Source organism: Danio aesculapii, chromosome 7 (assembly GCF_903798145.1).
Source record: "Danio aesculapii chromosome 7, fDanAes4.1, whole genome shotgun sequence".
Classification (NCBI taxonomy): Eukaryota; Metazoa; Chordata; class Actinopteri; order Cypriniformes; family Danionidae; genus Danio; species Danio aesculapii.
The window spans coordinates 71,413,979-71,438,197 of NC_079441.1; the positions used below are offsets into that span (position 1 = coordinate 71,413,979).

The window sequence follows — 24,219 nt, forward strand, 5'->3', positions numbered from 1 at the left end:
TATTAAATTCAAGTACTTCACTATAGTAAATGGCTCATAATACATTAGTATTTTATAATATACACTATACATACACTAGTTGTATTATATAGTTTTTTAGATTATTAGGTGTATTAGATATTTTGTTTATATTACTAAAACGTTAGATGTTGTTTAATCATAGCATTTATTAAATTCACTTTAGTACTTTACTATAGTATACAGAAACACTGTAGTACAGTATACCCGGTATAAATTACTATAGTATTTTTTTCATATGTGTGGAAAAGGCGAGTCCGTCGCGAAGGAAATGCGCAGGATCTGCTGCTGTGTGTCGAAGTTTCCCGGATGGAGTTCCGCCGCCATATTTAGAGCAGGGTCGCCGGTTGAATGCGAACATTTAAGCTGCTGCTTTAACACAATCAAATACTTTAAAACAGTATATTTATTTACTCTATCACACCTTCTGCATCCGTCGGAACCAACGGACGTCACCGCATACCTTTACCCGCTCCACACCTCCCGATCCCCGGCTAACCATGGCAGATCGAGAGCATTTGGTTTACCAGGCTAAACTGGCAGAACAGGCGGAGAGATACGACGGTGAGTTAATTTTTTTGCTGTTTGTGTAATGTCACGTTTTAATTATAGCAGTATGACATCTGTTTGAAGATGATATGTTTGTTGTGTGACTTAAATTAGCGGGATGAACACACAAAAACTAAACACGTGTTTCTCATTGCACGTGAAATGGGAAGAAAAATCCCACAGAGCTGCTGTTTGGAAAGGCCTGGAATTGCTGTACACAGAGCTTATAGCATTATTATTAGAGTCGTATGATTATAATGCTGAAGTAAATGTTGTGTATGAACACATTGCTAACTGTACATCACATATGAATGTGTGTTTTTGTGACGGCTAGTTTACGCGAACTGGTTGAGATTGATTGAAGCCGCTGGCTAACGTTAGTTTAGTTAACGTTAGTTAATTTATTTCACTTTAATGCTGATTATTTGACATCTTAAACCTCATAAATAGTCTAAATAAAAACAAATCGAGTTCATGTATTAGGCGAGTGGAGTTAAAATGATTAGACGGAATCAAGCTAGTTATTCTGTAGCCTGGTTCATAAACTACTCTTAATATACTCCCATTCTGTTTTTGTTTATTTACTTTTTTAACCGTTCATACAGATTTAGTAGAGCTATATATGACCTTATATGATGTTGCTATATGAATCAGCTCTCTTGTCGGTTTCAGGGCGGTGTCTCTAATTCATTTTCGTGGGTGCATTATATTCACGGACTAATAAACTGTTTAAAGGGGACCTATTATGCGAAAAAACACTTGTTTAAGGGGTTTAAACACACTTATGTGGCAGAAGTGTGTGAATTTAACCAGCTTCTAATAGTAAAAATGTATTAATTGAGTTTTTATAATCAGACTTGATAAATACAGTCTGCAGAAACACTTTGATTGACATTCTCCCATCGTATGTCATCAGTGGAGGAAAGCCCCGCCCACTAGTGACCATCTTTTCCTCATTTGCATAGGAAGTTAGACTTGTTTTTGAATCTGCCACTATGCTGACACAGTGTAGCTCCGCCCTCTTTTAATAAGAGCACGATCTCATTTGCATTTAAAGCGACAGTCACCAAAACACCACAATTAGAATCAAAGCCTAAAAGGGTCAGTTTCAGAGAGTTAGAAAACATTATCTGTGGGGTATTTTGAGCTGAAACTTCACATAAACACACACATAGGTACATCAGTGACTTATTTGACTTCTTATAAAAAGGGCTACAATAGGTCCCCTTTAATTCCCTGTTAAAGGAACAGATTTGAGCTTAATTGTAGTGTCTAATTATGCATACTTGATCATTTAGATGATAGTAGACTTGCAGACCTAATATTTTAGATATACAGAATGACAACAGTCAGTGGGTTTTGCTACAAGCTGATCAAACATTAGCAATTCATTTATCCATTCATTTTCTTTTCGGCTTTGTCCATTTATTAAAAGGGTCACAGCAGAATGAACCGTCAATCTATCCAATACTCTTCCAGCTGCAACCCATCACTGGGAAATAATATTTGCAATATTAAATCCTTTTAAAACATGTATTTAATAATACATTGAAATATTCATTGGAAGGGCCATAGAGTGTTACTAGGGGTAATCACAAGACCTTTGAACTAGTCAATAAGATACCATATTTGGTTTTTCACCTAATAAAGGGTTAATATATAGTGCCTAAATAAATTTGTATTTAAATCACTCTTGTTTCTTTATTTCATCCTCTGGACTGTGACATTAGCTTGTTGCTATGGAATAGATTCATGAACTAAGGCAGAAGAGTACTTTATTTCTCTTTGAATCCAGATCGTTGTTGACGAGATTCTTTCATGTCATTAGGATGATTATTCTTGTCTTTTTCTTTCAGAAATGGTAGAGTCGATGAAGAACGTTGCAGGGAAGGATGAGGATCTGTCAGTAGAGGAGAGAAACCTGTTGTCAGTGGCGTATAAGAACGTGATCGGTGCGAGAAGAGCCTCTTGGAGGATCATCAGCAGCATCGAGCAGAAAGAGGAGAGCAAAGGAGGAGCCGACAAACTCAAGATGATCCGAGAATACAGACAAACGGTGAGAGCGAGTGAACGCGCCAATACCCTAGTGGTTAAAAGTGCCGACATATAGCATCATGGTGCTCATGGCGACCCGAGTTCGATTCCCAGCTTGAGGTCCTTTGCTGACCCTTTCCATCTCTCTGCACCCAATATTTTCCTGTCTGTAACCTCCACTTTCCTGTCCAAATTCAAGGTGAAAAACCCCTAAAAAATAATTAGATTAAAAAAGTAGATGGTGCTCTAGGCTAATTTTTAGCAGCAGACAGCGCTCAAGGCTAGTCTTTGACAGCAGATGGCGCTCTAGATAAGTTTTTATCAGCAGATGACACTCTAGTTTTTAACAACAGATGATGCTCTATGCTAGTTTTTGTCAGCAGTTGGCCCTCTAGGCAAGTTTTTATCAACAGATGGCGCTTTAGACAAGTTTTTGTCAGCAGATGACGCTCTAGTTTTTAACAGCAGATGGCGCTCTAGGCTAGTTTTTAACAGCTTAACAGCAGACATCGCTCTAGGCTAGTTTTTGAGGCAAGTTTTTATCAACAGATGGCGCTTTAGACAAGTTTTTATCAGCAGATGACGCTCTAGTTTTTAACAGCAGATGATGCTCTAGGCTAGTTTTTAACAGCTTAACAGCAGAAGTCGCTCTAGGCTAGTTTTTGACAGCAGTTGGCCCTCTAGGCAAGTTTTTATCAACAGATGGCGCTCTAGTTTTTAACAGCAGATGGCGCTCTAGGCTAGTTTTTATCAGCAGATGGCGCTCTAGACAAGTTTTTAACAGCTTAACAGCAGACGTCGCTCTAGGCTAGTTTTTGACTGCAGTTGGCCCTCTAGACAAGTTTTTAACAGCAGATGATGCTCTAGGCTAGTTTTTAACAGCTTAACAGCAGAAGTCGCTCTAGGCTAGTTTTTGACAGCAGTTGGCCCTCTAGGCAAGTTTTTATCAACAGATGGCGCTCTAGTTTTTAACAGCAGATGGCGCTCTAGGCTAGTTTTTATCAGCAGATGGCGCTCTAGACAAGTTTTTAACAGCTTAACAGCAGACGTCGCTCTAGGCTAGTTTTTGACTGCAGTTGGCCCTCTAGACAAGTTTTTATCAGCAGTTGACGCTCTAGGCTAGTTTTTAACAGCTTAACAGCAGACGTCGCTCTAGGCTAGTTTTTGTCAGCAGTTGGCCCTCTAGGCAAATTTTTATCAACAGATGGCGCTCTAGGTTTTAACAGGAGATGGCTAGTTTTTAATAGTAGATGACACTAGACTAGTTTTTAACAGCAGATGGTGCTCTAGGCTAGTTTAAACAATTAAAACAACCATTTGAAAACAATTTAATAACTAAATAATTATTCAAAATGCCTTTAATTCTTAAATCAGTGATATTTTAGTTTTAAGGGACAAATGAAATTAGTAAAAAAATTTATGTTTTAGTCCAGGTTTAGCAATTTTTTATTTATAATTTTAAAGGTCTCTATATTTTCAGTTTATTGATGTTGCTTATTATAAATGTTGTTGTGGCAATAACCTAACATCAAATAAGATTGCTGTTTATGTTTGATGTATTTTTATCTACCTATATGATGATTCTTTTTTTAAATATCCTGTCCTGAGTTGTGAGGCCTGCAGTGTTATTTTGAGCAGGGTCTTTCTTAACATGTAATGTGATCTGCGTGTATATGACAGCATAATTACTGTGCCATATCTCCTCTTACATTTTGCAGGTTGAGAATGAGCTGAAATCTATTTGTAACGACATACTGGATGTACTGGACAAACACCTCATTCCTGCAGCCAACACCGGAGAATCCAAAGTTTTCTACTACAAAATGTAAGTGTTTGACAAATCCAAGCCTTTATAGGTCTTTTTGAACATTTTCCAATGAGTTAGGAGTCTGTGTGTTCAAGATGAAATCAAATTGTATTGCATTTGTCTTTCTTGGTAGATTTAGAAATGTACACTTGACTTGTTTTGAAAAAAAAAAGCTTACTGGAGAAATCTCTGAATAATTGTACCGTGTGAATTGTAATAGGAGCATGCTGTCTTTTATAAATATTTTTTTCTGTTTTACTTTCAAATTTCAAGAGTTTTGTGGCATTTGCTTGATTTTGCATTTAATTCTGTAATCGCAGAATCACACTGTCCGGTAGCGCTGCACGATATTGGAAAATATGACATTGTGACATATGACATCTATTTTGATATGAATACAATTTCACCAGATAATAATAATATATTTTATTTATTATGTGCTTTTCTTAGACTCAAAGCGCTACAATACCTACAAGCAAAAATAAACTGTAACCCAAGCCAGAATTGCAAGCTTGCATAAAAGCTCAGTAACAAGCCAAAAGTCACAACACAATAATCAATAAAACAATAAATGAGCAAAAATATTACAAAAGTAAATTAAAAGTGTGACAAGAAAATCTCCCCCACACCATTACACCACCACCACCAGCCTGAACCGCTGATACAAGGCAGGATGGATCCATGCTTTCATGTTGTTGACGCAAAATTCTGAGCCGACCATCTGAATGTGGCAGCAGAAATGGAGACTCATCAGACCAGGCAACGTTTCTCCAATCTTCTATTGTCCAGTTTTGGTGAGCCTGTGTGAATTGTAGCCTCAGTTTCCTGTTCTGAGCTGACAGGAGCAGCACCCGGTGTGGTCTTCTGCTGCTGTAGCCCATCCGCCTCAAGGTTGGACGTGTTGTGTGTTCAGAGATGCTCTTCTGCAGACCTCGGGTGTAACGAGTGCTTATTTGAGTTACTGTTGCCTTTCTATCAGCTGGAACCAGTCTGGCCATTCTCCTCTGACCTCTGGCATCAACAAGGCATTTGCGCCCACAGAACTTCCGCTCACTGGATATTTCCTCTTTGTCGGACCATTCTCTGTAAACCCTAGAGTATTCTGAATTTCTGAAATACTCAGACCTGCCCCTCTGGCACCAACAACCATACTATGTTCAAAGTCACTTAAATCCCCTTTCTTCCCCATTCTGATGCTCGCTTTGATCTGCAGCAGATCGTCTTGACCATGTCTACATGCCTAAGTGCATTGAGTTGCTGCAATGTGATTGGCTGATTAGTAATTTGCAATAATGAGCAATTAAACAGGTGTACCTAATAAAGTGGCCAGTGAGTGTACTTTGTATTCTTAGCTGTTGTGCTGATCAACTATAATCCCTTAACATTGCATATCCTGCAGCGTGACTTTTGTGGACACACACATTGCGATATCAATGCTGAACTGATTTATTGTACTACCCTACTGTCCGGACATCGGTTAAAGGGGATATTTCACCCAAATTTACTCACTCAAGTGGTTCTGAACCTTTTATTAACATTCATCTTTTGAAAAAAGCAGACATTGACATCCATAGTTGGATCAGAAAATAACATGGAAGTCAATTGGTGCTTTTTTCCAACATACTTCAAGATATCTTCTTTTGTGTTCAGCAGAAGAAAGAAACTCAAACAGGTTTGAACAAGTGGAGGATGAGAAAACCACCAAATTTCTTGTGAACTATCCTTTTAAAGAGAAGATGACTGATCGGTGTGTTTTGAATGTGTGTGTTATCAGGAAAGGTGACTATCACAGGTATCTGGCAGAGTTCGCCACAGGTAACGACCGTAAGGAAGCGGCAGAGAACAGTTTGGTGGCGTATAAAGCTGCCAGTGACATCGCCATGACCGAACTCCCACCCACGCATCCCATCAGGCTCGGCCTCGCACTCAACTTCTCCGTCTTCTACTACGAGATCCTCAATTCCCCCGACCGCGCGTGCAGGTACTACTCCTTTTTCTCCTCACTTCAAATGTGAAATGTTTGGTGTTAAACCTTCATCTGTCCTACATCAATGGGATAGTTCACCCGAAAATGAACATTTCCTGTTAATTTATTCACCCACAGGTCATCTGAGATGTAGGTGATGTTTTTTTAGTTCAGTAGAGCATTAAAGAATGTGTTTCTTCATTATTAAGTGTTTATTTTTAATCTCTAAAACCTGTCACCATTCACTACCATTGTATAAATCACCAAAGGCCATGGATTCAGCTCAAAATTGTCTTTAAAGTACAAATGAAAAAAAACTAAACCCACTGTTTCAGCAGGGTGTTTTCTATAGACTGTAAAATATATGGACGTAGTATCCGTGACGTCACCGATAGGTTTCTGAAGAGCGCAAAAGAAGCTACAAGTAGGCGCGGCTAACCGTCGCCATTTTGTTCGCGTCATCGCACCCACGGCGGGATACCAAACAAGGGCAAAAAGGCGGAGAGTGAGCGGAGCTACAGACACCTGCTGGCACTTTGCTTAGACCTGGCAGACAGACTTTACTTTGGGAGAAACGCTTGATACTTTATTACCTGCGACTCGTTTGTGTTCTGACCACATGTGCTTGGCTGTACACTATATCAATAAAGTGTTTAGACTTTTAAAAACACTGCTGTAACACATTGAGCCACTAAACATTGTTCTTATGACGTTTTTCTACAGGAGGAAAACCCGAAATACGTCCAAACACTTCAATTATAGTGTGTGTTAGTAAATGCAAGACTATTGATGAACTCCAGCATAACACTGTATGATAACGCTTCAGATGACTGTTCTAGATCCTAAAGCTAATCAATCTGTCACATTCTGGAGTGCTTTACAGCTCTAAAGAACATTATAAATGATAAATGATCTTAAATAAAACACACACATTTATAGAGATGGTATATATATAAAGTATATAACTTTACTCACATGGGAAACGGAGGCCACATTAATGGTTTGTGAGCACAATTAAATGCACACAGCATCCCATATCATCTGATAATTGTAGGAAATAAGTCCAAAAGGCAGCTGACTGTGTAAAACCACATAAAACAACACAAAAATACGATGAACATGCCGAGATCAGTGGCTAATCTGCCGGATTCAGCTGAGGTGAAGTGACGGCGACCAGCGAGACCTAGCTGTCACTCAAGTGGCCACGCCCTTAATTATGCAAACTTAATATATCCTAAAATAAAGGAAATGGATGAGTTATAAAAAAATTCACCCCCCTCACAGTTGTCATGGAGGGTAATAATAGCTGTTTAGGTGGGAGTGTCGGGGGAGGGAAAGAGGGGAGGTTTTGCATAAACACGTTCGAGCACGCGCTGATTTGGGAAAAAGACAGTGACTGTGTTTACATGGACAGTAATCGAATTACTTGCCAAGTTATTATTTTGTCGACTTTAACTGCAGTTTGGCACTTTCACTTTCATTCAGGAACAGTTTATGTACATTTTATGGGTATGTTTACATTGGTGTTTCGTGACCCTTTAATAATGGAGTATTTAATTAGTGACGTATAGTGATGGACATTTTGAAAAAAAGGGTCGAGGGAGAAATTAGTTTCACACACTGAGGAAGGCGTTAAGCCAAAACGTTTGTGTTGTCATCCTATAATTACATCATTATTGCCGCCTGTTTGTTCGGCATGCCCTTAACATGCATCAGACATGCGTTTTTTGCATTTTCATGTGGACCGAGATTTAAAAAAAAAATGAAAGTAGGGAAAACTGTTTATGAAAATACCCATGTACGTGTGGACTAAAGTGTGGTGTTACTGTCCTGTCCTCCTCTTCATCAGGTTGGCGAAGGCAGCGTTTGATGATGCGATAGCGGAGCTGGACACTCTGAGTGAGGACAGTTATAAAGACTCCACGCTCATCATGCAGCTGCTGCGGGACAACCTGACGCTCTGGACATCAGACATCCAGGGGGACGGTGAGAGACACACAAATCAAGACTTTATTCATCATCTTTCCTGACACAGCTATGGGGTTTATTCATAAGTGCTTTTAAAGGTCCCATGAAATTAAAGTATAGATATCCTGAAAACAAACACACTGATACTAACATCTAAAAAACAATAAGCTTGTGTGCTCCTAAACATGAATTTTGACACTGTTTTGTAGTTATTAAACCTGATATAAACATCCAAAGCTTGCAGTTTGTCACATCTGCATAAATCATGGATCAGTGATTTTTTTTATTTTATTTTTTTTTTGACGTCACCTCATGCTTCAGCTTCTCATCAAATCTTCTGACCAATCAGATGCTCTCTGTTATTGGACATGACCCGCCCCCTTCATTTGATGCACTCTCACTGGCAGAGCTGTTGTTGTTTTTTATTATGTATAAAGGGGCGGAGCTAATATATGTCCTGCAGAATTATTATTATAATTTTTTGGTATGTTACCTATTGTTGTCTTCAAAAGATATTCAAGCTAAAACCAATTTAATATTATATCATCAGTGCTCCCCACACATAAACAGGCTGCCCAAGTATATTTTATGACATTTTTATTTATTTATTAATTATTTTCTTGTTATTATCGTCCTTTTACACTCTTTTGAAAAAAATTTTTGTATCCACCCAATATAAACAAACATCCGCAAGCGATTAAGTAGTGGAAAGGAAAATCTTCTCTCCTTTACCCGTTTCATACTGCTCGTTCTGTGTGTGCGAGAACTGACAACACTGCCACAGGTAATCTCACATGCTCTGCAGACTAGGCTTGGGCGGTAATATATGGTATACTGCGGGATCTAAAAATAGCAACGGTATTAGTTTCAACACCGTTATACTGTCATAAAAACAATGCACTTATATAGGAGACGAGTATTAAATATTATTTATTTAATGCCTAAAAATGCGTATGTGTGATTGTCAGCAAGGGACAGTGTGGAGGAGAGAGAGAGAGGTGAGGTAAGATGGCGAGTCACGCATCAAGTGACCTGGTCTCGAAAAAGAACACAACCTCTGCAGTGTGGCAGTATTTCGGGTTTCGACCGAACGAGAAGGGAAACGTAAATACGAATTAGAGGTCCGCATTCCCACTGCTGTACAGTGGGAGCCGCAGGACCCAACTCTGTGTCATCTAGCTGTTAACGTTCTCTTAATAAAAGCAACGGCACCCGATAGAAGGAATATTTTCAATATTAAAAGGAGTTTTTGTCCTAACCAACACCTCGAATTGATATATCAGAAACAGCTTCTATTTCTCACAGCTGAACAACAGAAAACTGAATGATCACCTCAGGTACAGCTCATGTGCTTTATTCAGTGTTAAATGCTAACAATGTGAGTTTGAATGCCATTTTACATGACATTTATTGCCATATACTGAAAGCAGCAGCAGATAGTTCAGCTCAGATCTGGACAATAATATAAACCGTCTGAAATTGAACTTCAGAACTGAACACACATCAGTGATTCAGCATTTAATAATGTTAAAGAGGGTTAATATGTATTAATTAGATTATAAATCTTACCATATCATGAGTGAGTGCATATTCTGTGCTTCTGAATGCCTGTATTTACATTTCTGTCGTGTTTCGTCTGGTGCAAACAGCCAAATTTCAGTGCTGAAATATAATTGGCTAAACTGGCATTGGGCGGGTTAAAATGACCAAAACAAAGACAGACATTCCGGCACGGAGAACACACGTTCAAAGCAGAATATCTGTTCACTGAGCATGCTATGTTCACTGAGCATGTTTCTGAATATCTGCAAACATAGTATGGTATTTTTATGCTTTAAAAGAGTCAAAAACTGCCATACAGCATCTTTAATAATCTAATCCCCGATTGACTTGTGTGTAAGCTCTTCTCTAACCTCTCTAATCATCTCTCCAGACTTGTGATGCTAAAAGCTCCTACGTTTCTCTGTAAGTCTCCAGTGCTGTGTTTCTCTCTTCATTCACTCTGCATGGCACTCGCTCGCAAATGGGTTTTTCCCTTTTTCACAACACTACCGCAAGAGCACAAGAAATAAAATACAAAATAATAAGAATTCAAATACAGTTTCATCCTTCACTGTCTGCTAATGTGCCACATCTGAAGCTGTACTATTCACACACACACACACACACACACACACACACACACACCTTTCACAAGATGCTTTTTCCCCCTCACCCAGCTGTCTGTTAGTTACTAATATTAACATTTGTTTCTCTGCATATGGTTTGTTGCATGAGGATTGAACAAAACCTCTGTAATGAGCAGATATTGTTTAATGTTTTCAAAAATAATGTCATTATAAAATTAGGGGAAAGGTATTCTGCCAGAAGTTGGCCTAAGGAAGGAATAATTGATTGTACATTAATGTCTGATACTTACTTAGAGGTTTATGACAAGCGTTGTTGTCTTTCCTAACCCTGTTGTAATATGAAAAACAAAACAGGTTGTGATAAACAGTTGAAGTAGAGCTGCACGATTCTGGCTAAAATGAGAATCACGATTTTTATTTATTTTATTTATTTTTTGCTTAAAATAAAGATTTCTCACGATTCTGTAGATGTAAAGTAAAGCTTAATATGAGTCGGCAATTATTGTTTTTTTTCTCAAACATATGGTAAAACAACAATAATAATATTATGTGAAGGTCTACTGGTGTCTATAAATTCTATTCTACTTATAATAATTCTGATGTTGAATTATGTTTGAGATATATGCTTGCAATCTGTCATTGACAACATTATTAGATCATTTAATTCCCTGGTAAAATTAACATTATATAGGCTAGAGTAGTTATTCTGACACTGTAAATATTTATTTTCATGCACAACTGTGTGTTCGCTATGAAAGTAAAAACAGATCAAACGCTTGTCGCAATCATAACTCTAAATAGCGATATGATCATTAAATGATGTGCTCTGTTTCATTTTCACAGCTAAGTGCTGTTCATACTTCACGCGCAGCTCTCAAACGATTACTCTGTGCCACAAACTGAAGATTATTTACAACTTTATTACCTGTTATTCACAGCCTATGCAGGTTCGGTTCACTAAAGTATACTTAGTAAGACCTTGATTAGCTTTTTCAGGTGTGTTTGATTAGGGTTGGAGCTAAAATCTGCAATACACCAGCCCTCCAGGAACCAGTTTGGTGACCCCTGGTCTAGGGGGTCGAATCGAGATCGCGATCTTTTTTCGATTAATTGTGCAGCTCTAAGTTGAGGTCAGAATTATTAGCCTCCCTGTTTATTTTTTCCCCCAATTTCTGTTTAACAGAAAGCAGATTTTTTTCAACACATTTCTAAACATAATATTTTAATAACTCATCTCTAATAACTGATTTATTTTATCTTCGCCATGATGACAGTAAATAATATTAGACTAGATATTTTTAAAGACTCTAGTGTTCAGCTTAAAGTGACATTTAAAGGCTTAACTAGGTTAATTAGGCAAGTTAGAGTAATTAGGCAAGTCCTTGTATAACAGTGGTTTCTTCTTTAGACAACCCAAAACTAATATTGCTTAAGAGGGCTAATAATATTCACTTTAAAATGGTTTAATAAATTAAAAACTGATTTTATTCTTGCCGAAAAGACTTTCTCCAGAAGAAAAAATATTATAGCAAATACTGTGACAAATTCCTTGCTCAGTTAAACATCATTTGGGATATATTGGGGGGAAATAGGAGGGGGAATAATTTTGACTTTTACTGTATTTACTTATGTCAAGTTGTCCTAAAAACAATGCCATCTTTGCATTTAAATGCCATAACTGAGCGAATGACACTTGATAGCAGTTAAATAGCAAGTAAAATGTAGCATTGATAAAATCACATTCACAACATGCGTGATGTCTTGATTATAGAGGTTTCACCAAACACCCCTTTACCTAAAGTGTTACCAACTGAAATGATGTGAAGTGTATTTTTCAGTGTGTGAATTAAACCGTTAACGCCACTCGTTTTTGTTTTTCAGGTGAAGAACAGAGTAAAACAGCACCACCAGATGCTGAAGAAGAAAAGCAGTGAGAGATTCAGCGTTCCCATGCTCAACCCTTCTGTCTGTCCGTTTGTTTCTCCTTCATCTCTGCTCAGGGAGAGTTCAGATGCTCAGCGCTGTTTCTCCATCTCTTCATCTCTCTCTCTCCTTCTGCTTTTCTTTCTTTTATCCTATCCTTCTCTCACTTCTCTGACCATCTACGCTAGTTTGGAAGAATGTTTGCGAAACGATACGTCTCTTCTGCTCTTTTGTTTGATGAAAAATGCAGTAAAAAAAACCAAATAGTGAAATTATTATCATGTAAAATCATGTTTTCTTACTCTATCTATTGAAGTGTGTGATTAAAAAGCTATTTTAGCATCATTACTCTATTATTTAGTCACTTGATCCTTCAGAAACTATTTTAATACACTGATTTATGCACATTTATTCATGATAGCTCCTCAAATGTATAATGTTGCCTCATAGTTTGGTGGAAACTGAGTTTCTTAGTTTTATTTGCAAATGAATTACGTTTTTATTTGTGTTTGCTGAAAAATAGTGATTATAGCATTTGTCTTATATTTTTAAAGACATTTATAGTTTTGTTTTTAGATCAGCCTAATGTGAAATGACCAGTTTTCACCGTTGATGATGATATTTTTTATTCTTATATACATTATAGATCGATTTCTGAAGGATGTTTTGACTTAAATAACAATGCTGAAATTGTTTTAATGAATTTCCTAATGAATTAATTAAATATTTGTATTACAGAAATGTTTTAAAATACATTAAAATAGAAAAACCATGATTTAAATTGCTTGTTGTATCCTACAATATTGTGCTATCTTCAAAATATTGAGCTTTTACTGCATTTTTAATCGAATGAATGCCTTGCCGAGCATAAGAGATGATTCACTAATATGATTGAATTATTCCAAACCTTTTGACTGATACTGTATATTTTTAGTTGGTTTTATTTTTTTAATCTTAACTTTTTTTTATTATTATTATTAACTTTACACTTGGATCTTTATATATTATGCTAGAAAGGAGCAGAAATGTTTGGCTTTTACTACCTGTTTGCTCCCTTGAGAATCTGCTTTCTGATGTCCGCTTTGCTCGTTTGTTTCTCAGTGTTGATCTGCTGGTTTGGGTTGAGATTAGTGAACGTTATCAGAGGTTTATTTGTCTGACAGGATGGCGGAGAGTAGAAACATACGCCGTATGTGGCAGAAATGTCTGTTTTAAAGCCATGGATTTCTCAGTCTGTGTTTCAGTGGCTGGCTTTTAACGCTTTTGAGAAACGAACGCAACCCCGGCCTCACTCTTACTCAAAGGCTGCTGCAGAAATAATGCTATCAAGCCATAAAGCTCTCCTGTGTTCGTCTTCGAGAATGACTGTGTGTCGTTAAAACCAAGACGTTTCTCATACAAACAGATGCATTCGTGGTTTTTCTTCAGTGGAATATGAAGCGCAACGTCTAGATGAGGATTTCGCTCATGTTTTTCAGCAGCTATGTTTCCATCCAGTTGTTTTGATGCACATTTTGGATTATTGCGTTGAATAAACGGCGTATAAAAATGCATTTGCCGCCATTTCATCAGGAAGTGACGAATTTGCTCTCTTTGACTGATTAGATGGAAATTTCGAACATGTTTTATGCAGTATTCCAGTTTGCACATACATTTAATTAGCATCTTTGGATGGAAACATGGCTAATAAGGTTTCTTGTTTGTCATATCTGTAGTTTAGTGCATTATCTAACATTAACTAGCAATGAGCGATGCTTATAAATAATTTATGAATTTATCTTAATGCTATTTTGAAAAATGTGCAGACGGGTAAATAAGATTTTAGTTTAATGTGTTTATTAACATGAACAATACATTAATTACAGTGTTTATTCATCTTCGTTAATGTTAGTTAATTAAAATAAAGTCATTCATGTTAATTCAGTGCATTAATTAATGTTAACAAGCACAACTTTGGATTTTAATAATGCTTTATTTAAGGTTGAACTATGATTGATTAAATCTGAATAAGTATTATGTTGGAAAATACACGAACTGGTGATCTGATTGTAAAATAATCATGAGTTAATGTTAGTTAATGCACTGTGAGCTTCAATGAAGAGAGTCTGAATAAATGCTGTAAAATATCTGGTTCCATTTGTTAACATGACCTGCATCACTTAACAATGAAATTCATTTATTACTCCTCTTATTGAATATTACTTTCAACATTTATTTAACACTTCTATTTAATGAACGTTAGCTTGCAGTGGTCAGTTGTGTTTATATTACCTGACGCCAATTAAGATTAATATACTTTAATGTAGGGCTGCACGATATTGGAAACGACTGACATTGCAGTATTTAGTATATAATGATATCAATATCATTTCTCATTGAGTAACTGTTGGAGAAGAATGAATAGCTTTAGGCGAGTGGATCTGCATGAAATAGGGATGCACAATATTGGAAAAGCGAATATAATTTCTAGGGGTGTAATGATACACTCAGCTCACGATACAATGTGTATCACGATATTTGGATAAAAAATTAAAATGAAATGCAAATAAAAGAGCTATTAAAAAAATTACCAAGTAAATGACCAAGTTTTCAATGTGTTTCTTTTGTTTCTTTTTGTTGTTCTTTAAGAAATTAACAAAATTAAGGAAAATTTAAGTAAAGGTGCAAAAATAAAATAAATTGCATTCTATTCAAGTACATTTTCTGACGATTCTGTAGATGTAAAATAAAGGTGAATATGAGTAGGCTGTTATTATTGTTACTTCTCAGACTTATGGTAAAACAACAATAATATTGTGTGTAGGTCTACTGTTAAAACGCAAATGGTTAAAATGCTAAATATTGAATAGACTTTGAATAATGGACTTGAACAGACTTTAAATTTGCCCTGGTCATTAATGCACAGTAAAGTGATGACATCAGAATACAACTGTTCATAACTCTGAAGTTGTATTATTATGTTTGAGACATATGCGTGCAATCTGTCATTAACAATATTATTTCACAAGATGTCTCCATTTGGAAGAACTCATCCTTTTACATTGATTGGGATGATGTTTGTTGGAGTGAATCGTTTTATTACAGAAGTATACAGAAATGTGCATATGTTAGAGCTGCACGATATTGGAAGAAACTCGCATTGCGATATTCAATTTCTTTGCGATACATGTTGTTGAATATGATTTTACCAGATGAGTTAAATGGCTCTATTTGCGAAGTATTGATGATTTTAGATTGATTTAGATAGAGCATATGTGCATCAAATGTAATAAACCAATCACGATAAATACAGCAAAGCAGTAAAGTTAAGAATTCAATAAATGCCCTAGGGTTTTCTGGGAGTCTAGTAGTATTTAAATACACAACTTGAATAATGTAAAATGACACTGAATCATTTTTATCGTGTTTAAATACTGTGCATGAATACAATACAATTTTTATTTAAATTACAAAAATGAAAGTTTCTTGTTCATGAATGCTTTAAACTGGATTGAAATGCTCACACAGACCTTAAAAGAACCCATTTCTTTTGGTAACTTTATGGTTGAACTTTGCGATTACTCCACAGTAATGTGTGTTTTCAATGTGTGTAGTCAACTATATCACGATTCGACATTGCAGATGCACACATTGAGATATCGATGCTGAAACGATATATTGTGTAACCCTAGTGTGTATATATACAAAACAAAATTAATGAAAGCACAGATGAAATCAACAGAACAAAATAAAAATGAAATAAACAGCTCTTTATGCTTTCAAAGTCTCTTTAAGGCAAGTCGTTTCACTCAGCGGACATCTTTGAACCAGCAGTATGCTCAGGCATTCCGTCTGAATGGGGAAACATCAAATTCTCCACAAGTGCTCGTCAAGCTCCTGATTAACTTCATATTAGGGATCATCAATAAAATGAAACAGACCATCCTATAGTTTCATTTCTAAATGTTCAAATCACAGAAATCTTCAGAAACTCAAGTCTGTTTCGAGCCCCTCCCCTGGAGAATCGTCAGTCTAAATCAATCGATGATTGGCTCCTGTAATAGAAGGCGGGGCTTCATTTGTATATTGACCGTAACACTTATCCCCATTCAAAACTACACGATGTCTCATGTATTCCAGAGTCATTGACAGTATTTAGGCACAGAAATTCAGTTATCGAATGTAAAATAACGCAGCCTTCATTATATAAATAATTACTTTAATAAATAGTCTGTTAAAATGGCCAACGCAATTTCTTGAGTCTTCAAAATCACTTGAAATTGCTCGACGTCCTGCGATGTGAATATTGGAGATTGTGATATCGATGCTGAAGCGATATATTGTGCAGCCCTACTTTAATGTATCTTTCATTATTAACTAATGAGGCTTTTATTGTGCAGTTTTGCCATTTATTTTAGTGTCTTTATGGTGTACTTACACAAGTACTGATTACTTTAACAACTTACGATTAGTAGGTTATGATCAGATTATCGTGTAACTATTAATTTGACTACTGAGTGATATTAATTAGTGTACTCACTATATGGTCAGGGCTAGAATGTGCAGTGTTTAGGGTTAGATGCATGTAATTATGCATAATTACTATAGTAAGTACATGCAATGTGAAACAAAGACACCTTAAAATAGTGTTACCATTGCTTGTAATGATGTTAAACACATGCAACGTAACCAAGACGCTGTGAAATGAAATATTAGCACATGCTTTGCTCATTGCTGTGTCTTGTTAGTTAACTGCATTAACTGATGATAACAAATGAGGCTTTCACTTGGTTTTGATGGCTGTTTGACACATTCTGTTGACTTTGCATCTACAGACTCTTACTACAGTAAAAGTAGACTGGTAGGGTTTGAATGCTTGGAAAGTCTCTTATGTATAATGGCTATTGGAAGATGTTAATGCCGAAATTAAAGGGACGGTTCACCCCAGAAAATTAAATTTGACTAATTTGATCAACTCAAGTGGTTCTGGGATCCTTTTATCTATTAAACACAGAAAAAAAACAAGATATTTTGAAGAATGTTTGGGATGAAAAGCAGCCGTTGACATCTATAGCAGGAACAAAAATACTACTGAAGTCAATGGCTGTTCATTTATGTGCTGTCCATGCTTCAGAATATCTGCTATTGTGTTCAATAGATGAAAAAATTAAATGGGTATGAACAAGCGGAGGATGAGGAAATGATGACTGTGTTAAAATATAAGGGTGAACTGTCCCTTTAAGCAGACATTTTACTTAAGACTGCACTATACTGTAGAAATATACAGTGTTGTTGAGTATTGTGATAGCAATAGTTCTTACAATATAATCCTTCCCTTGAAAAATGCTATTTGTAGTGGCTTTGTTTTTAAATGGATATAATGACATTAAAATAAGCAGGTAAAAATGAATCTTCAGATTAAAGAACTGTCTTTAAAACCCTGTGAATGAGTGAAAACCTCAGCAGATATTCCCAGACTCTGATTGGCTGTTGTCATTTTCCTCTATTGACTCCGCCCACATGTTTATTTTCAGCTCTGGGTTCAGCTTTGTGTTGCTCCAGCCAATAGCAGAACAGCTACTACTGGGGAGGCGGGGCTAAAGATAGCAAGGCCCCAACTGATTGGTCAAATTTAGATAACCAATGGATAAAATGTAATTTATCACACATATTGCATATACTATTATTAACGATAATATTACAATACATAGTGCAGCCCTAATAATGTAAATGATGTCTGTAGGTGCATCTTGTTGTCAACAGAATGTTCAAAACTGACTGTCAAAATACAGTGTTACTCAACTGAGATGGTACTGTAAAGTATTATCAGGATTGTGCGTGTCTTCTCTCTTCTTCATGGATTCTCTCTCTCTCTGTTTCTTCATGTCAGTCTGATTTGTACTCTTGCTCTTTCTGCCTGAAGCTGACCAACATCAGTCTTCACATGGAGACCCCGCATGACTCCACCATCCAAACAATCAATAAACCCAATAAAACACTACATTCACCCTGCTTTTACTCTTCATGCAGTTATTTACCACAGTCAAAATGACTGGACACACTGATGATCGTAATAGTAAATGGTTCTAAACTTTGAGTCTCTTCTGTTGAACACAAAACAAGATATTTTGAAGAATGTTTGGGAAAAGCAGCCATTGACATGCAAAGTAGACATAAAAATACAATGGTGGCTGCTTTTCAGTATATTTTTCCTTGCATTCAACAGAAGAAAGATGGGAAAACATACATTTATATATACACATACACACACGCACGCGCACACACCACCTGACAAAAGTCTTGTCGTCTTTCCAAGTTTTAGGAACAGCAAATAATAACTTGACTTCTAGTTGATAATTTGGTATCAGAAGTGGCTTATATGATTACGCTAGATGACGCTGATTTGACCAAAATAAAATCTGATCATGTCTTGATTATGAATTATTCATTAGGACAGTAAGGTCTGACTCTGCTCAGACAAAAGTCTCATCACTGAACCTTCAATAATGTCCAGTATAGAATATGTGCTCATGCTGCAGTGGAAACAGAATGAATATTGTGTCTGACTCCATCATGAGCTTGGAGGACTGCATCCATACATCTCTGCACTGACTCAAATCACTGATTAATAAAGTCATCTGGAATGGCAAAGAAAGCCTTCTTGCAGGACTCCCAGAGTTCATCAAGATTCTTTGGATTCATCTTCAATGCCCCCTACTTCATCTTACCCCAGACATGCTCTATAATGTTCATGTCTGGTGACTGGGCTGGCCAATCCTGGAGCACCTTGACCTTCTTTGCTTTCAGGAGTTTTGATGTGGAGGCTAAAGTATGAGAAGGAGCGCTATCCTGCTGGAGAATTTGCCCTCTCCTGTGGTTTGTAATGTAATGGGCAGCACAAATGTCTTGATACCTCAGGCTGTTGATGTTGATCATCCACTCTGCAGATCTCTCACACGCCCCTATACTGAATGTAACCCCAAACCATGATTTTTCCTTCACCAAACTTAACTGTTTTCTATGAGAATCTTGGCTCCATGTGGGTTCCAGTAGGTCTTCTGCAGTATTGGTGATGATTGGGATGCAGTTCAACAGATGATTCATCAGAAAAATCCACCTTCTGACACTTTTCCAAATGATCAACTAGAACTTAAGTTATTATTTATTGCTCTTACAACTGAGATCAACAGTAAGAGTTTTTTGTCAGGTAGTGTACAAATAATGACAATATTTAAATGTTTGTGTGAACTGCCCCTTTAAACGCAGATATACTCTCTGTATCACATTTTCCAGACTTGAAACTTAGACAATTACTTCTATTGTAGGCTTTGATCATCTTTTAAAGGGCCACGAAACCCCCGTCTCAGCAGGGTGTTTTCACACCTCTAGTTTGGAAAAAGTCAGGAAAGTGGGTGTGTCTAACTCTGTTTAGGTGGGAGTGTCGGGGGAGGGAAAGAGGGAAGGGTTTGCATAAAAATAGGAATTTCCGTTTGGGCACGCGCTGATTTTCACTGAGGTAAAGCAAAAACACAGAGGCAGGGGAGAAAGACAGTGACTGTGGAATATTTGATACCGCACGTCGTTTAAGAGGAAAATAAAAGCCTCTGCATTTCTCTGTAACTTAGATGGACTCGGTAGGTAGCGTAAGAAAGCCGTGTGTATATAGACTATCCTGTCACAAAATTCGGCAAAAAAATCCTACACTACGGTAATCGTTTGATTGCGGTGTTTACATGTTTACACTCAGAGAGCAGCATTTACAGCGGATCTTTCAGTCTATAATATTGTAGTGATATTAGCGTCCTGTAAACTGAGTAACTCAATCATTTTGACTAAGGTCTGTCTTTAAACACTGAAAGAATACTGCTGACGATACGAGCTAACTTTGCCTCTGAATAAACAAACAAAGACCACTGATCGCTCACTTACCAAATCTGTAGAGACCGTACAATCAACACCAACTGAGAATTCAAAAATGTGTGGCGTGACGATTCGGGACACTTCATGTTTCTGCCGCGCTACAGAGAGTGTCTGGTGTGCCGTGTCGTGGCTTCAAGCGGTGCATCCGGTGCCTCAGTCAAAGTTAATTCAGTGTGCGTGTTTATTAGTCTCGGTGTACAAGCTCGGCACTTGAAACTAGCACACAGTTGGCTGTAAAACTGTACAAAGACACAAATGATTTTGTACTCTCTGCTTGGTCTGTGTCAAAGTCGTACATGTTCGACTGAATGCGGATCCTCTCACTCCTTCTCAGTCTTCCTGTCAGACTCTGTAACAAACGCAGAGCGGGTGAGCTCATGGCCCCGCCCCCTTGTTACGTTGGCGGGAAGCAGAAACTAATCTACATGTGAAGCAACACACCCCTAAATCAGCGAGCTGTGGACACGCCCCCAACATGAGACTTTTTAACACATTATAATAAACAAATCTGAATTGTGTTTTAAACTGAACCTGAACTGGCACACTCAGAAGAACCAGAATATTAATATTAAATCATAAAAAAGAGGTCAACTATGTGCCCTTTAACGTAAATTAGATGAAATTTAAATAAAAGTATTGATCTCGGAAGGCTACAATTGATCCGATATCAATGCCAACGTTGGTATCTATACTATCGATATTAGGATCGATCCGCCCACCCCTAGTCACAATGCACTAGCAGGTACAGACGTCCACTCTCCAAGCTGGATTACACACAAGTATCTAATCGCCGTGACGCAGCTACAAAAAATAATTTCAAACCGGAAGAACGAATTAGCTCGAAATAACGCAAAAACAACCAATTTTCACCTTTTAGTGAAATAAATGTGTCCTAATAGTGTTTATAACAGCGTGGGGACACACATATGACTGTCAACAGTTCAAAACATGTGTTTTGGTGTTTCGTGACTCTCAACGCTTAAAGAGTCACCAAACACCAAAACACATTTTCAACAAACAAACTCGCTGTGTTCATTAACGATTTTAAGATATCATGTTTGATTTCCAAAAGAAGAAATGAAGCCGCTTTAACTGCAATTGCATTATAGTGCGGGTAGAGGGCGCCAGTGCGTTTTACTAATGTTTCTTAGAGATGCACAGAAATAAAGTCAAAAAAAATCTTGAAATAAACCCAGTGTTTATTTTCACAAGCAAAATTACAAAGAAATTTCATTCATTCATTCATTTTCTTTTTGGCTCAGTCCCTTTATTAATTTGGGGTCGCCACAGCGGAATGAACCGCCAACTTATCCAGCATGTTTTTAACGTAGCAGATTCCCTTTCAGCTGCAACCCATTTCTGGGACAACAAAGAACTTTAACGTAGGATTTGATTTAAAGCAGGGCTCAACAATCTATAGTTTGAGCATCGATATGGCAGTGTCTGTATCCGCAATAAATCACATTAAAGCATTCGATTATTTATTCAAGATTAAATTATATTAGTAAATATTTATATTATACTATATATTATATATATAGTAAATTTTATATTATGATCACCACGTTATTTTACATTTGATTGTTCAATTTTGGTATTTCACTCATTCATTTTCTTTTCGGCTTAGTCCCTTTATTAATCCGGGGTCGCCACAGCAGAATGAACTGCCAACTTATCCAGCATATGTTTTACGCAGCGGATGCCTATCCAGCCACAACCCATCACTGGGAAACCCATACACACTCATTCACACACACACATACACTATGGACAATTTAGCCTACCCAATTCACCTGTACCACATGTCTTTGGATTGTGGAGGAAACCGGAGCACCCGGAGGAAACCCACGTGAACGCAGGGAGAACATGCAAACTCCACACAGAAACAGCCAAACTGACCCAGCCGAGGCTCGAACCAGCGACCCTCTTGCTTTGAGGTGACAGGACTACCTACTGCGCCACTGCGTCTCCAATTTTGGTATTTGAATACTGTTAATATACTCCCCAGAAAATGCTGCATCCATTAAGTTCGCCATGTTTCACACTGACTCCACACACTCGCTTCAGGAATAAATCACTTTTTATGGCGTACACACGTGTTCAACCTGAATACATCCAACACATTTGTCTAAAACTGAGCTGTAAAATGCAATACAACCTCCACAAAAACAACACACACACACACATTGGGTTCATCTCAATGCTTCACCAATGAACTGGACAGAAGCTCAGTCCTCTTATTGCACTTTTTATTGCACACAAGAACAGACTTTTATTGTACAACAAAAGCCAGAAACAGAAAGCATTGAATTTTCCACTCTCAAACGTGATTATTATTATTATTATTATTATTATTATTATTTAGTGGCCTCACTGTTTTGTCTTTGCACTGACCATTCAGTCTCCAAATCCAGAAGCAAACGTGATCTCCGTATAAACACGCTTTACAAAATCAGAAACTGGATCAATAGAGTGAAAATGTACAACAACTAAAACGTTTCGAGATCTTTTGGATGTTATTGTTAGACTCTGATGTTTAGGGTTTTTCTCCACAAAACACACACCACATCTATTCAATATGAAAGTCTGTTCCCGGCTCTGAATAATAGAAAAGGTTATTGTGACCTTTAATCCCATAATGGCGTGATGCAAACTTTTTTCCTGGCCACATTTAACGTCAATCTCCATAACAGGAAACTCCTTTATAACGCGCAATTCTGACTTTATAACGTGCAACTCTTTTTTCCTTGCTATTGCGAGTTTATAGCACTCAATTGCCACTTTTTCTCAGAATTCCAAGATATAAAGCAAGAATTCTACCTTTATAACTCAGAATTGCCACTTTATTTCTGACTTTATATCTTGGAATTGCAACTTTATCTTCAAATTCTGACTTTATATCGCGCGATTGCAACGTTTATCTCCAAATTCTGCCATTATATCACACAGTTGCGACTTTTTATTTCAGAAATCTGACTTAACATGACTTTTTTTTCCCAAATTCTCACTTTATATCACAATTGCGATGTTATTTCTTACAGTTCTGACTTTATATCACACAATTGTGACTTTTTATCTCAAAATTCCAACTTTAAAACATGCAATTGAGACTTTTTTTCTCTGATTTTTGATTTTATAACTCCAAATTGCCACATTTTATATCTGAATTTTAACTTTAAAACACGCAATTGCCACTTTTTCTCATAATTTCAAGATATAAAGTAAGAATTCTAACTTTATAACTCAGAATTGCCACTTTATTTCTCCAAATTCTGACTTTATATCTTGGAATTGTGACTTTAAATCTCTGAATTCTGACTTTATATCTTGGAATTGTGACTTTTATATCTCTGAATTCTGACTTTGTATCACACAGTTGCTACTTTATCTCAGAAGTCTGACTAAACCCGACTTTATTTTTTCAAAATTCTCACTTTATATACTAAACTGCGATGTTATTTCTTAGAGTTCTGACTTTATAACTCACAATTGTGACTCTTCATCTCCAAATGTTGACTTTAGAATTCAGAATTGTGACTTTTTATCTCCATATTCTGACTTTATAACATGGAATTGCGACTGTTTATCTCTGATTTCTGACTTTATAACTCAGAAGTGCAACATTTTATGTTCGAATTTTAACTTTAAAACACGCAATTGCGACTTTATTGCTCAGAATTGCGAGATATAAAGATTTCTCAATTTATAACTCAGAATTTTGACTTTTTATCTGCAAATTCTGACTTTATATCATGCAATTGCAACTTTCTCACCAAATTGCGCTTTATTTAATGAAATTGGCACTTTTTATCTCTAAATTCTGAGTTTATATCTTGCAGTTCTGCAATTTTAAGTTTGCAACATGCAATTCTGAGAAAAATAACCTTTAGAACTCACAATTGCAGCTTTTTATCCAAGTTTATGTA

The 24,219-nt window shown here is 36.8% G+C and overlaps 1 protein-coding gene across 1 annotated transcript; it reads left to right on the forward strand.

The window, feature by feature from the left end:
- Positions 1–337: 337 nt before the first annotated feature.
- Positions 338–17,717, forward strand: ywhae2 (tyrosine 3-monooxygenase/tryptophan 5-monooxygenase activation protein, epsilon polypeptide 2). Its single transcript, XM_056462466.1, has 6 exons — positions 338–582; positions 2,424–2,623; positions 4,320–4,426; positions 6,183–6,389; positions 8,224–8,360; positions 12,353–17,717. The coding sequence occupies exons 1-6, from the start codon at positions 519–521 to the stop codon at positions 12,403–12,405; spliced, it is 768 nt and encodes a 255-aa protein (XP_056318441.1). The 5' UTR covers positions 338–518; the 3' UTR covers positions 12,406–17,717.
- The last annotated feature ends 6,502 nt before the right edge of the window (positions 17,718–24,219 follow it).

Excerpts from the sequence above, each read along its gene's own strand:
- ywhae2 (XM_056462466.1), top strand. The coding sequence starts at position 519 with ATGGCAGATCGAGAGCATTTGGTTTACCAGGCTAAACTGGCAGAACAG. Across the intron at positions 583-2,423 it reads ACAGGCGGAGAGATACGACG|AAATGGTAGAGTCGATGAAG; the intron begins GTGAGTTAATTT and ends TTTTTCTTTCAG. Across the intron at positions 4,427-6,182 it reads AAAGTTTTCTACTACAAAAT|GAAAGGTGACTATCACAGGT; the intron begins GTAAGTGTTTGA and ends GTGTGTTATCAG.